The sequence below is a fragment of the Lottia gigantea genome, assembly GCF_000327385.1.
Source record: "Lottia gigantea unplaced genomic scaffold LOTGIsca_54, whole genome shotgun sequence".
Classification (NCBI taxonomy): Eukaryota; Metazoa; Mollusca; class Gastropoda; family Lottiidae; genus Lottia; species Lottia gigantea.
Window position 1 is genome coordinate 611,432 of NW_008709848.1, and position 13,669 is coordinate 625,100.

General features: G+C 33.6%; 1 protein-coding gene across 1 annotated transcript; it reads left to right on the forward strand.

Moving 5' to 3' along the window:
- Window positions 1-437: 437 nt before the first annotated feature.
- On the forward strand, window positions 438-3,233 carry LOTGIDRAFT_126582 (hypothetical protein; the record flags this gene model as incomplete). The annotated part of the gene is made up of 7 exons (XM_009062913.1): window positions 438-533; window positions 818-934; window positions 1,199-1,258; window positions 1,635-1,726; window positions 2,230-2,308; window positions 2,784-2,880; window positions 3,097-3,233. The coding sequence occupies 7 exons, from the start codon at window positions 438-440 to the stop codon at window positions 3,231-3,233; spliced, it is 678 nt and encodes a 225-aa protein (XP_009061161.1).
- Between the last annotated feature and the right edge of the window lie 10,436 nt (window positions 3,234-13,669).

Below are 13,669 nucleotides of genomic sequence, written 5' to 3' on the forward strand. Positions count from 1 at the left end.
TTCTGGAAAAACAATATAATATCGATTCACTTTTCCTTTTTTTTTTTTATTTCAGCTGCTTCAATTTCGATGTCGCCATCTTTGGAACAACCGGAAAAAGGTATTACTCACACCGAATCAAATCTCCTTGTTTCTATCTTTTGTTTTGCAGACGATGGTCAAATAATTCATAAAATTGTGACTAAAAATCAATAAGCAAACAAAAATATGTCTTCAGTAAGAAGGTTTCCTGACGAAAAATCACTTGATAGGGTCAAGGTCAGTTGATCACATTACCGGAAGTTGAATTTACGTCATTTCAAAACAAAATGAAAGTAGCACACAAATTATTTCCTAGAATTCTTAATCAAGTTTCGCGTCAGTTCTACCCGTTAAACCAACCCCAGGTTTTACAATATAGACAGTTTGCTTACCCTACTTCAGTCAGAGGATCTAAAATGACGCAGTCACATGCTAAAAAACAGATTTTTGATTATTTTCTAGTTTTGGATTTTGAAGCAACGTGCGACAGACCTCATCAACCTGAACCACAGGTAAATTAAAGAAATTTTGATGACTTTATAGTAATGAACTTGGATATAAGGAAAATAACTTCATCACTATGGGTCTAGATTTTTTATTGCCCTATACCCTATATTTCTGAATATAAGCCACACTTTGAACAACACACGTTGTCGAAAAACAACTACATCGAAAAACAACTACATGGCTTAAATCATCAACCTCATTTACAACTGTAGCAGTGAAGAGAATATATTTTGAGCTGAGGGAGGGAGGGATTAAACCAAAATTCTGAATGAAACAATTTTTTTTACAGGAAATTATTGAATTCCCAGTGATGAAACTGAATGCATCAAGTTTGAAAATTGAATCGACTTTTCATACATATGTAAAACCAGAAGTTCACCCAGAATTGACCACATTCTGTACTGAGGTGAGAGTAAACTCACTTTTGTAGACGAGTTGACACAAAGACTAGTTAACTGAGGCCATTTTAATCCCTAACTTTTAAAACAATGGTCTGTAATAGTCTGAGGAATGGCTAGCCAGTTGAGTATGGGAAACAGTAATTGAGTTCTAGTGGAGTTGAGTTTATTTGGCAATGTTGGTTTTATGCAAAATGATAAAAATGTCAGAAAAGAATGGGGATATATTTAATGTCTAATATATCTAAAAGGTATTTTTTTCTTTGGTTTAGTTAACTGGTATTATACAAGAAATGGTGGACGATAAGCCTACTTTACCACAAGTTTTACAGGTAGACATTTTATAGTTATTATACTTGATGAGACTCAGTACCACCAGATTATTACCACTTTAAATATACAATTTGAATTGTAAAACAGCTCTTACAAATGTAAAGCTTTGAATTTGTGATTTATTCCAAATAGAAATGTTACTCTCATATCCCCCATGTCATTTTCCAGAAACCTTTCTCATATAATCCTTGAATGACATTTAGAAGTAGATAGAACATTATATAAATATAACACTATTATGGATAAACTACTCCTCTTTAAGTTAAGCAACGTTTCAATGCACATATATGAATCTTTATCAAGCAAAGATCATTGCTTATAGTACTGGTATATCCATAATAGTGTTTTATTTATATAACATTTCTTATATTTTAGGATTTTGATCATTGGATGAATGCTGAAGGTTTATTGAAAGATGATGTTAGATTTGCTTTTGCTACATTTGGTGACTGGGATTTAAAAACTATGTAAGTATTTTTAAAGGTGTCCAGGGAATTCTAGAATTGTAATTTCTAGCCAACTTGACATGTGTATGTATTTGATAGTTTAAAAATCAATTGTTGTCTGAATTAAACAATTTTTATAATATAGTTATCTCCCTTGTGTCACGAACTGCACGAAACCAATAATGTGGTCTTAGTATCTTCAGAGGTGTCAAAAGTATTAAAAAATTTCAATTCTTAACCAACCTGACATGTAGGTCTACATGTATTTGAGTATCGAAAATCAACTGTTGTCTGAAGTAAATAATTTTATAGTGCAGTTATTTCCCTTTTGCCATATGAACCGCGAGAATTCGTCACAAGTTCAAAGAAAGATAGAATTTGTACCGTTACATGTGTCGTATATAGAGACACTGAATCGAATGTTGAAAACCCATTGTTGTCCGAATAATACAATTTTATAATACAGTTATTTCCCTTGTGCTATATAAACTATAAGAAACCAACAATTGTGGTCTGTATTCTAGGTTACCTAGTCAGTGCCAGTATTTAGATATAAAACCTAAAGATTATTTCAACAGTGGACAATGGATAAATGTCAAAAGAGTAAGATCACTATTTATGTGGAAATTATTACATTTCTTATGTTCTGTATTTTGAAACCATTGAGACATTATGCATAGAGATTTCTCAGTTCCTTAAATCAGCTGGCGAGAATTTTTGGCTACTCACAACACCATTGGACGTTGGTTCATTAGTGCAAGTGTTCAAGCATTTTGTAGCCTACCACTTGGTCACTTTTTTTATCACTAGAATATTTTGTACATTGATATTAAGGGCATCTGTAATCATTGGAATGAAAAATAAAATATGTGAGTGAAGATCAACCTAATGTCAAAGTTTTATATTGAAAAGTGATGAAGGTTGCTAGAATTGACTTTTTTTTTTATAGCGTTCCACTTGAAAGATAATTTCAGACCATCATCCAGATCATGATAGTTGTTGTTGACAGTTATTGGCTTTAATGAATCAAAAAGGACTTCACTAATTTCGCTTATTGTTTTTGGGTATATTTTTTCAGTCGGTGAGTGATGTAACAGCCATATTTCCCAGACATCTACTTCATGCCTTATCCACCTTAAAATTACAGCATATAGGGCGACATCATAGTGGAATAGGTAGGACGTGTTTCCTCAAATTGTTGTTTTTTTTATGGATTATGGATCTGATATTTGTCTATAAATGGATTTTACTTCTGGATAATAGTTTTTATTTTTGTCTATAGATGTTATTTTTTAATGAATGATAGTTTTGATAAATGTCGGTTTTATAGATGGTATTTTTATATAAACGTATGGTAATTTCGCTTTTTAATTCAATTTTCTCTATTCTAGATGACTGTAAGAATATCAGTGCTCTGGTTGTTGAACTCATAAAGCGGGGTCAGGTTCTAGATTTTAACAACAGATCCAACATTTATAACAACAGACAACGGAATAGACAGCACGTCATGCCAAACAAAAGTTCGTGAGATAGACAGTGAAAACTATTCAACAGAAACCGAGAGAGAGAAGGCACATTTTACCCCTTCATTTCTTCGGTGTAACGTTATGTTCTTTGTTATTAAAAAGTGCGTTATACAATACTCCTCTTTTAATTTCGTTGTCCTAATTTGTACAAACCGGTTCTACATTACACGCTTTAATTGGTTAAAAAGGACAGGACCAGGACGTCGATATATATTTTTCAATTGGTCGGATGCAAGGATGCTTGTTTGCTGTTTCAAGGTGGCTCAATCTGGGACAAAGTGACCACAGAAAACTGCCAATGTTCTAATCAAAATCTTCTAGATTAGCGAACACGCCATTTCGTATGAATAAAGTGTATAATATGAAAAATTAATGCTAGAGTTTATTGGCGAAATAATCGTATAAAATATGATTTATTACATTCTATATCCGTTAAACATAACACTTCATCTTGAAATTGATCTGGAGTTTTACTTCCGTTCTGCTAGAAATAATATTATGAGAGAATTTAAATATCGCTTTTTTATGATAATAAAATTTTATTGTCAGTGAAGTCATGATACCCATTTTCATTTGTTCGGATTTTCCAACCCGTCTTCCCCGGTCAGTGATGCAGATCGGAGGGCTGACATGGAAAAAGCGTTTCTGCATTTGGATTCAGCCTCACTAAGTCAATTGACCCCCTATTTGTACCCCCAGTCTCGGGAGGCTAGCGCCGCCACGCCAAAACTGACTTTACCCCTTGGTTAATCTATATCAACGCCCACGTGTAATATAAGGTGCATGAAAAGACGAATCCTTCTATCAATAGCCCATCAATCTGTATCAATATCGTCTTCTTTAATAGATCATTTTACACATCTTAATTAGTTAAAGATGCTGGTCCATATTATTACTGAACGTTATTATGCATCGATGTACCGTTCAAGAACAACAACTGCAGTCCAAGTCACAGCCGATCGTGCAAACTACTTCTCGAGAGAGGGCTTATATATGTGAAAGCTACATTAATGTGCATATTATATTGTTTATAAAAATTTCAGCATTTAAATGGAGGAACTGATTGTTCTATAATTATGTTTCTGCAGTGAAGAGTATGCCGTAATTGATAATCAAATAGACTGTAGCCTACCAGCCGTAATACCTATTTTGTCTTTAAATTAACAATGTCAAGGAGGGTATCTTTAATATACCATTTTACAAATCAATTAGGAATGCTGCGTAGTAAAAGTTAATGTAAAACGCGTGAAAGAAAGATAATCTGTACTAAGAATTGACCACTATAATAGAGAACTGAAGAATACAGGATTAAGACTAAGACCACTATTAATGACGCGGATTTGTCTTCTCTTTATAACCAGGAATTGATCAGAATTGTGAAACAGGAGCCATTTTAATCAATAGATACAACCAGATGAGGCTTGGTTGTGAAATACCAAATGCCTTTCGGCGCAACACCGCACGTATCATGGAAAGATCAAATTCTATATGATGAAGTTCAAAATTTGACAAATAGATTGAAAACTCAAATGTCCGCAATAGGTGTAAGCGCTGTCTATCCAGTGGACTGTCGCTCGACAAAATGTATACTTGTTTTTAGAACAACATTTGTTACATATAAATCATGATGTAATACTAGGATACATTGATATGTAATCGGTATGTGTTGGTTGGGTTAATGTCCATCAATCATAACAGTCTTATATTATAACATAATATATTACTGTCTGTTCTTATGACTTTTCCAACTAGCTTTTCCTCATAGAACAGGTTTATGATGGTGATGTTCACTTCCGTTTCCCCGTTTATTTATGAAATTGTCATATTCACATAGAAGTCCAACGCCTAATCAATAGACGCCGGTTTACGAACGGAACGCCAATATCATTATTAATGTTAAAGTACAAGCGATTAAAATATCGCTTTTATTGCGTCACTTGTCTGAGAACGGTAACTTTAGAGAACGGTTGTCATAAGTTCGAATTTATCGAGGCTATTCATTTGTAGGCTGGTTGGAAAGAGATTGGAGTAATACTCCAAGGTAAGAGAAAGATAATGCTCAAGGGTTCTTGTCCAGGGCCACATGACAACGTCAATGCAAAGGACCTAAGTTTTCATTCTTTTGAAATTAAATAAAACCCCTTTCTTTCAGTTTGAATCTTTGATATCTTATATAGAAAACTGTCATACTTATAGCTCGAAGGGGTGAACAATGAGGATGTTCTAAACATTTGTTCAATTTTATCGAAGCATGGCTAAAGCATTACTTATTTTTAAGCAATAAAAGCTTAAGAAAAAAAAAACAATTCGGAAGGACTATTAATTTGTTAATTTGTTATGTTGTTATTACCTTGTTCTTTTCATATTAACACTTATCTTTCTCATGCGATTACTCGTTATGGTCAAATATTGTTTTTCCTTTTATAAATCGCTTTTAGAAAACTAATTTGAAGATATAATCCAAAGTCTTTTATGATCTTTTAATATTCAATTGTAACTTTACAAGTTTCTATAAAGTAATATCAAACTAAGTCCAGGGACAATAAGACTTCTTTAGTCATTTGAAAGCTATCCGATTAGGCACAAGCATGCATTTAATCAGAATCTGAATTTTTAATTCTCAAATCCTTCAGGCTAAGCCTAATCTTTCTTGCCATCTTTGGTTTAAGACGGGTACGTGTCTAAAGTAATGATTTTTTTTTCTGAAGAAACGCAATAACCTGTCAAATCTTAATGGCACGAATCATTTGAAACTTGATTTCTCTTACTTCGGACTTATGGACTTAATTTTGTTCTTTTTCTGATTCAATCATTAATCCTCGATGAAAATACATGTATAGCAATAATTAGACCTAAAATTAAGTAGCCATTAATCTTATTCTCGACCAAAACAATCAGAGGAAATACAACGAGGAAAGCCCCCTTGAACAGTGCAAGTGAAATAATAGTGTTGTTGTGGTTTGTACAAGACATGGAATCATTCGATTCAGTGACAGAAAAAATAAGCAATTTTCCACCTGACAGTGTTTGTTGATGTCTGATTTAAAATTTAACCTTTGACTATTTATCCTGGGGTTTTCTCTGTGTTAAGATTGCTGACCATGAAATTGACCTCCTGTTTAAAGGACGCTATCTCATTTTCTTTTCTTCTTGATCTTTCTTATGTCTTCTATAGTCTTCTTATTACTTGAAATAAAAAAGAACTGTAATTATTCACGGCGAGTTATATGTCGTATGTTTACCTACTTCACTGTAACAGTTCAGCATCTGTATTTTCTCAACGAATAATATCCAAAACTTCTTCATGAAACTGAGAGGCCATTTACTACCATGCTATAGTTATACTGTTCAATAATAATTTCAAGCCAAATGCACAAATTAGTGTCTTTAACACGACAGAACCTCGATAGGTACAGATTTTGAATAAATGGACATGTATTCAAAATCTTAGAGGAGAAATGATAGCCCCTTAAGGTTTGGCCTTGATTACAGATAAAGTAATTAGATGAAGATAATCATGTTGGTATAATACACTGATGGTGAATCCACATGGACTGTTTCAACAAGTTATATTATGATAATAATACTCGATATGAAAAGTGGCTTTTGGCAATTTTACTGGTTGGGGTTCTTTTTGTTGAGAGGTAGTGGATGCTATTAAATTTACTTAAGATCTATTCCCCGGACCGTCCTGTCTTGCAACTTTTTTAAAGGGACAGATGTGCCATTTTTTGAACAATCAAACCTTAGCCTAAAAAACTGGAATTGTTTAACTAAACCAATCGGAAATGGGTTCACAGCTCACTGTCGCAATTTGAGCCTTCAAAGCCATGTGTGTCCAGAATTATCCGCATTTGAAAGTTAAAAAGACGAGCCACTACCATACATAGAAAAGACATCTATAGAAATAAGAAAAGAAATTACTAGTTTAAGATATTTTTAAGGGAAGTATATGATTTTTCGTACTTTTCTGGTACTTCTGAAGACTATTTACCTAAGACTCAAATCAACCTCCCAAAATGGCGCATCTGTCCCTTTAAACTAAGCCATATATAGACAATTGTAATTTTGATTCTATACATACACTTTAAACAATACAAGGATTAATAGATTTAATGAATGATTAATAGATTTATTTATTGATAATAGTTTGATAATCAATGCCCCGACCGTCATGTCTAGTAACCCCTTTAAAGACACAAAGCAAATTTGGATTTGGATTTCTATACATACACTTACACAATAAAAGGATTAATAATTCAGAAGTAAAAAAGATTGAAGAAAAAATGACGGATATAAACATCAATATAATTCCATCTTCATAAAATTTGTTTGGACAATAGTTGATGGTTATTTCGAAATCTTAAGTCGGAAATGTAAATGGTGAAACAATAAATATTCAGAATAGAAACTTTTTGTTCAACCCACAACTTTGATCATTTGGCTGGTACCTGACTCCATTTCGTATCTTCAAGGGTTATTTCAACACTATTTTTCATCTAAATCTTGGGACGATTGATCTTTTTGTTTTTTTATTTGTCAAGAATTGCTATAATAACATTTATTATGATATATTTGATAAATGACCTTTTAGTGTGAATAAAACATACTTCCTCTTATTACCATATATAGACAATCATAATGCAACTAATTACCCAATCAATAAACTTGTTATAAATAGATTAACCAATCAATCATCATCTAACAATCTACTTCCGGTGGTTTGAATGAAAGTCGTTTATTGTATTAAACGCCGTCTCTTAATATTTGGTTTATTTCTAATGCGTAATATATTTTCATACATAGCTTGGGGGAAGGTTACCAAACAATTTGTTAGGATTATGTTCTACCTAAAACACTAAAACACTAAATGCTTAATCGAACCTATGACAAGACAGTATACAGAAACAAATAGTCGATGGTACGACAAAGGGAGATAATAAAAATATAAACCCCTTTAAAACACAAGACGATTATAAGTCTTCACAGCATTTAATATTGTGTAAACTCAACGTAGCATTATATCTGTGTAGGAGTTAGATACAAAAAGCCATTGTCTCTTCGCTTTCTAACGTCATAATTGACGTTACAAGTCCAAATTCAGTTTTTAACCGGAAATAGTATGAAATCAGCTAGAAAATCGAGACTATTTATACGTTTTCCAGTGACGTTATCAATTTTCTGTTGTAATCAATTGGTTCGAGAATTTTTGTTTGCAATTCTGTCTGGATCAGTGCTAGTCAGATGTAAGTAAAGAGTTATTTTCGAAAGAAAAAAAAACTGATACATCAGCCAGATCGATCACCATTGTCAAATCAAAAGATGAAATAGGGTTTTACGCCTCACAATCACCATGTCAAATCTCATGCTAGCATAAACTGAGGATGGATTACTGTCGAATTAGTGTTAGCTTATTCGCTTGGTTTATTTAAGCATTTAAAACAGCAAGCTCAAAACGTCTGATTAACGCGAGAGAGTTACAGAGAGTGAATTTACAGTGCTTTGATCTTTTTCTTTATTTCATTGTAATCGAAATTGGTTTTATTTTTATTACTATTAAAGACAAAAATTATATATAGTCTAGCAAAGTATATTTTAGAAATCAGAATTAACACATTGTATTCAGCAACAAAGAGCAATGCGGAACATTTGTCTGTGAAAATATCAATAAAACAGCATATTTTGACATAAGTGAATAATTCGAAGACAGGAAAGACAGGATGACAAAAAATAGTAAACATGCCATGAGCTAAAGTATGAAAAGGCTTGTGAATAACTCCTAAAGAGAACCACTAATGTGTAAGGTTCTTGATTTGACCAACACTTCAAATACCAAAATCCAGTTTTAAGGTCAAAATCCGTTAAGAATTTGGAAAAAAATTTTAATGTTTTTTTTTCTCATTAGGATTTGATTGTTTCCCTCAAGTTTTCAATGGAAATTGTATGCTTTCTTAAAAGTCAATACAGAAAGTTCAATCTTTTTCTGTTATTGATACAAATGCTACTGGGAAATTGCATGGTGCATTTAACATTGATAAAGTAATAGAAATACTGTTACAACCTTACATGTATTGATTCAAAACTGACCAAGAAATTGCATGGCCATCTTTCTGATAAAAGGTGGCATTTTTTCACGCTCATGTTCCGAAGCTCGATCGTTTGTTATATTTTTGGTGTAAGATGTAGCAAATTAATTATCGGGAATAAGCTACATGAAAGGCTGTATATTCTCTTAACGACTACAGTTGCGTATTATTATCTTAGTGGTATGAACAAAATTAAGAAGATGTCTTAATTAATGTCTATCGTGACTTCCAATTTTCCTAAATAGTTTTCACACGTTTTTAAAAAAAATACAAATGAGGTAATTTATCTAAAAAAATCAATAAAAATGGATATAAATGAGAGAAAAATGAGTAATTCTGTAATATTAATAGTAAATCAACGTCATGTTTTTTTTTTCGTTTTTCAAGTTTTAGATTTGCATCAAATTTCCTTTAAAGAGTATAGATTTTTTACTTAAACAAAATAGATTATCACCATAGAGATAAAAATTTATAATTAACTTAAATTTACCAAAATATCAAACTACTGTGTTTGTATGTGGTGTATGTTTCACTGTTGTGTGTTTTATAGCTTTTGCTAGTCCCAAGAAACAAATGGTACAACAACACCGATTGTGGTCCAAAGGAAGATATGCCCACACACAAATTTCACTGGAAATTAGATGCGCTGTAACACATTTAATTATATCACTTAGGCAATGTCACTCAAAGGGAGCAATAAGAAAAAATGTTATTTTGACCTTAAGCCAAATAAAAATACAAATTTAGTACTTCAATATTAATCCTTTGAGTTTTGCTCATTTCCATGGCCAGTGGTTCTTCCTTGATTTTTTTTCGTCGCCGTTTGATGCCGAACCATATAATATTTTCATATTCAATATATTATCTCGAATACTAGTGAAAATCGTCAATGTTATGGATTTTTTCGGAGATTCAGAAAAGCCTTATGCATGTATCAATATGTATGAAATGTTTGAAGTGCCTTCGAGCTTCATTAGCATTGCTCTTATTACATTGGAGCTCAAATCAAATGAATTTGGAAGTTGACTCAAAAGGCGCGGCACTGAAGTTAAGCACTCTGGTGGGTTTTATCAACTAACTTGATTTATAAAAATAGTAGTTGAGTCATTTGGTCAAGGCAGTTCTACTTCCAAGAACAGTTTCTCTCCATGCAAAGAAACATGGTTAATTTTATCAGGTTTTATTTCATGGAATTACAAAAACAAACAGCTTTAAACAAAATACTTTAACAAATTCTATAAGATAAGACAATAAATTGAAGAATAGGGTCATAAAATTTGATGAGACTATTTCAAAACTACATTTAACAACCTCTCAAACAGATTAATCTGAAACACAAATTGGTTAAAATGGTTTCAATATAACGAGACAACACTCTGTGCGAATTCGTCCAATATTCTGATAATATGAAATGTATTTTATATTTTGTAAGGGACATGACATTACGTTAGAGTTGTATTCACGTATGTCGATTGTCGATGCATGTCGAAGAACACATTACATGACTTAGTCCGGTGACCACTAACTAAAGATTTTACAACGAATCTTTGCAAAAGAAAAGATTCTCGATTAGTAGTTACAAATTACGTAACAAATGCCTTGTTTTCTTCATCTAAAAGCGAACGATAGTGCTTATAAAGAAAATGAACTGTCGTATCTTCCACCATCTTCACAATGTCAACGAACATGTTTACAGTCTTTCTTTCAAGACTCTGATTGGTTGTATCTTCTGGCGTACTATCCAATCAAATCGCTACATCCCATGATGCGTCGTATATAACGAAGTTCGTGCTTGTTAGGCACTCGTACTGTGAACAACTAATTAGCTCTCTCTCTAGTCTGGATTGGTGAAATTGGATTAGCGGATTACTGTCAAGTATCAATTAAGTATTACTCAATTAACTTTTGACACCTGCCACTAATTACTGTGAGTTCGTTCCTTTTTATTCTTTTCTTTTATCTTTTCTTTGGGCGGCCGACAATTTCTTTGGCGGAAGAAATTCAAGCTGTCCTACTAAGCTTTCACTAGGTTTCGTTTTGTTTCGTTGTTCTCTTTTCATTTTCATACTATCAAGTTTTGCACAGTCTGCAAGGCATTCTTGATAGCTATCTCTTATCTATCTTATTGTATTGTATTTTGTATTTTGCATTTGTACTAATCAACCCTTCAATTTCAGTTAAATGGCCTCCCAACAATCCACCAAGGTTAGCTATGCCGATATTGCGAGTCGGCCAGCTGCTACCATGCAACCCAGGGTAGCAAGGCCGGAGTTCTCCAATATCGTGATAGTAAAGCCAAGCGGGGGCAAAACTTTCGGCAGCACGAAGTCGAAGGTCATCGGCGACTTCATCCGGAAAGAGTGGAAGTATAGCTCTCTTCCGGAGGTGGCTAAGGTGCGGCTGAATTTTGAGTTCCTGGCAGATGCGGTTTATGCTGCCAACCAAACCGCACTGTGTGGGATGAACGTGGACTCGGCCATGTCCACCTTCAACAAGACGGAGCGGGTCGTCATTTATGGCGTCCCCTCCGAGTACTCTGAGGGTGAATTGCTGGAGGATCTTAAGCTCCACAATCACGCTGTAGAGGGTTTATACCTCTACAAACCTCGGGAGGGAAAGTCCTTAAAGCCATTAAATGTCGCTGCGGCCACGTTGCCACAAGGTCGCATGACCTCATTCAATGCACTGAACTGAAACAAGCTCGTAAGCCACTGCTAGAGTACCTGGAAACCAACGGCATACCTCTCACCATACAGAATGTTTTGGCTCCACCCACGGACCACTGGTATACGATAATGGAACTAGTCTTCCATTTTATAACCAAATCTGTCTTGAACAGATAGGCTAAGTTTTTAAACTCAAAGTTTCTTAACACTTTTTAATTATATCCAATCAATTCAACAAGTTTCATTGCAGAAACATTAGAGAACATCTCTCCCCCTTTTGTGAAAGCTCCCCCCCCCTCTTTCCTCCCTCTTTTTCTCACTTTCTTTTTTTTCTTTTTTTTTTCCAGGTCTTCGAGTTTTCCAACAGATAACAGATAATCTAACCAAACCAAAACAAACCAAACCAACGACTACCATTCGACTACCAATCAACAAGAAATACCATGATCAGAACGAGTTTGAAAGAATGAAGGAGTCCGAGTAACTCACGCCACACCATCCAGGGCCGAATTTCACCGCCATGTCATTCGACCCGACCAGATCAAACGAAGAATCAACAACCAAACCAACAACACCGAATCATCCAATTTGATCCAATCCAACTACCAACTACTACGACTACCAACAACTACCTAGTTTGCGATATCAGCATCCGCTGGAAGCGAACGTTAACTTGTCATCTACCTACCTACCTACCTGTTAGGGTGCTTTAAGATGTGCCTCCCCCAGTTCGTTCATGAAATACCTGGGCTTTTTGTAAAAGGTGGTTGGAGTTAAGTTCCATTGTTAAATGAGAAAATCAAATACTATATCTCCTTAAAGTTTCATATTAAGAATTCACTGGTGTCAGAAATGAGATACTTATGAGAATCAAGGGGTTGGAAACTCATCATCTGACATACGAGAATACGAGCTAAACTTGATAATGTGTAGAGATTTTGATGTATAGTCAAGATAGAATAATTTAAAGTATTAATAACTGTCAATTTCTATTGAAAACAAACCGTTAATTACGACCGGGTTATTGTTCAGTTTATGAACTTTATATTAAAACTATTTATCTTATTTCTCGGCTTGGTTATATCAAACTAGAGTTTGATGACTTCTATCATGCTCGTAATAACCAGTATATTTGGTTAATTTCAAAATTTATTAATATCGGTGATATATCATAATGGTGAGTACTACATGTAGATTCTAATGAAAACAACATAACTTAAAAGTGTTGATACTATCAACCTTTCTCCAACATTCTCGCTTACTTGTTAGAGAAATTTTAGTAGGTAGGTGTATACAGAGTTGTTATTTGTTGGTAAAATTCTGGACAATTTTTGGGGAAAAGTTGGTAGTATCAACACACTTAAGAGTGCAATAAATTTGTTGAGAACCAATGATGAAGAAATGTATCAACAATTGACAGGTATTAAATTTGCTAATCATTCAGACTTTCATGCCTGAAAATTCATTTGAGCTTTTTCGTTTTTCCTGCAAGCCATTTGTCAGAACAATTCTAACAGATACGAGAAACAAACAAAAAGATACAATATACAAAGTGATAGTGTGTATCAGATAACATACAATGCAATAAAACAAGAAAACTAAGGAAATATTCATATAATATCCCTTAATGCATAAACGAACACAGAAATATACATTGTAAAGGGCACACGAAGAATCCTCGATTTA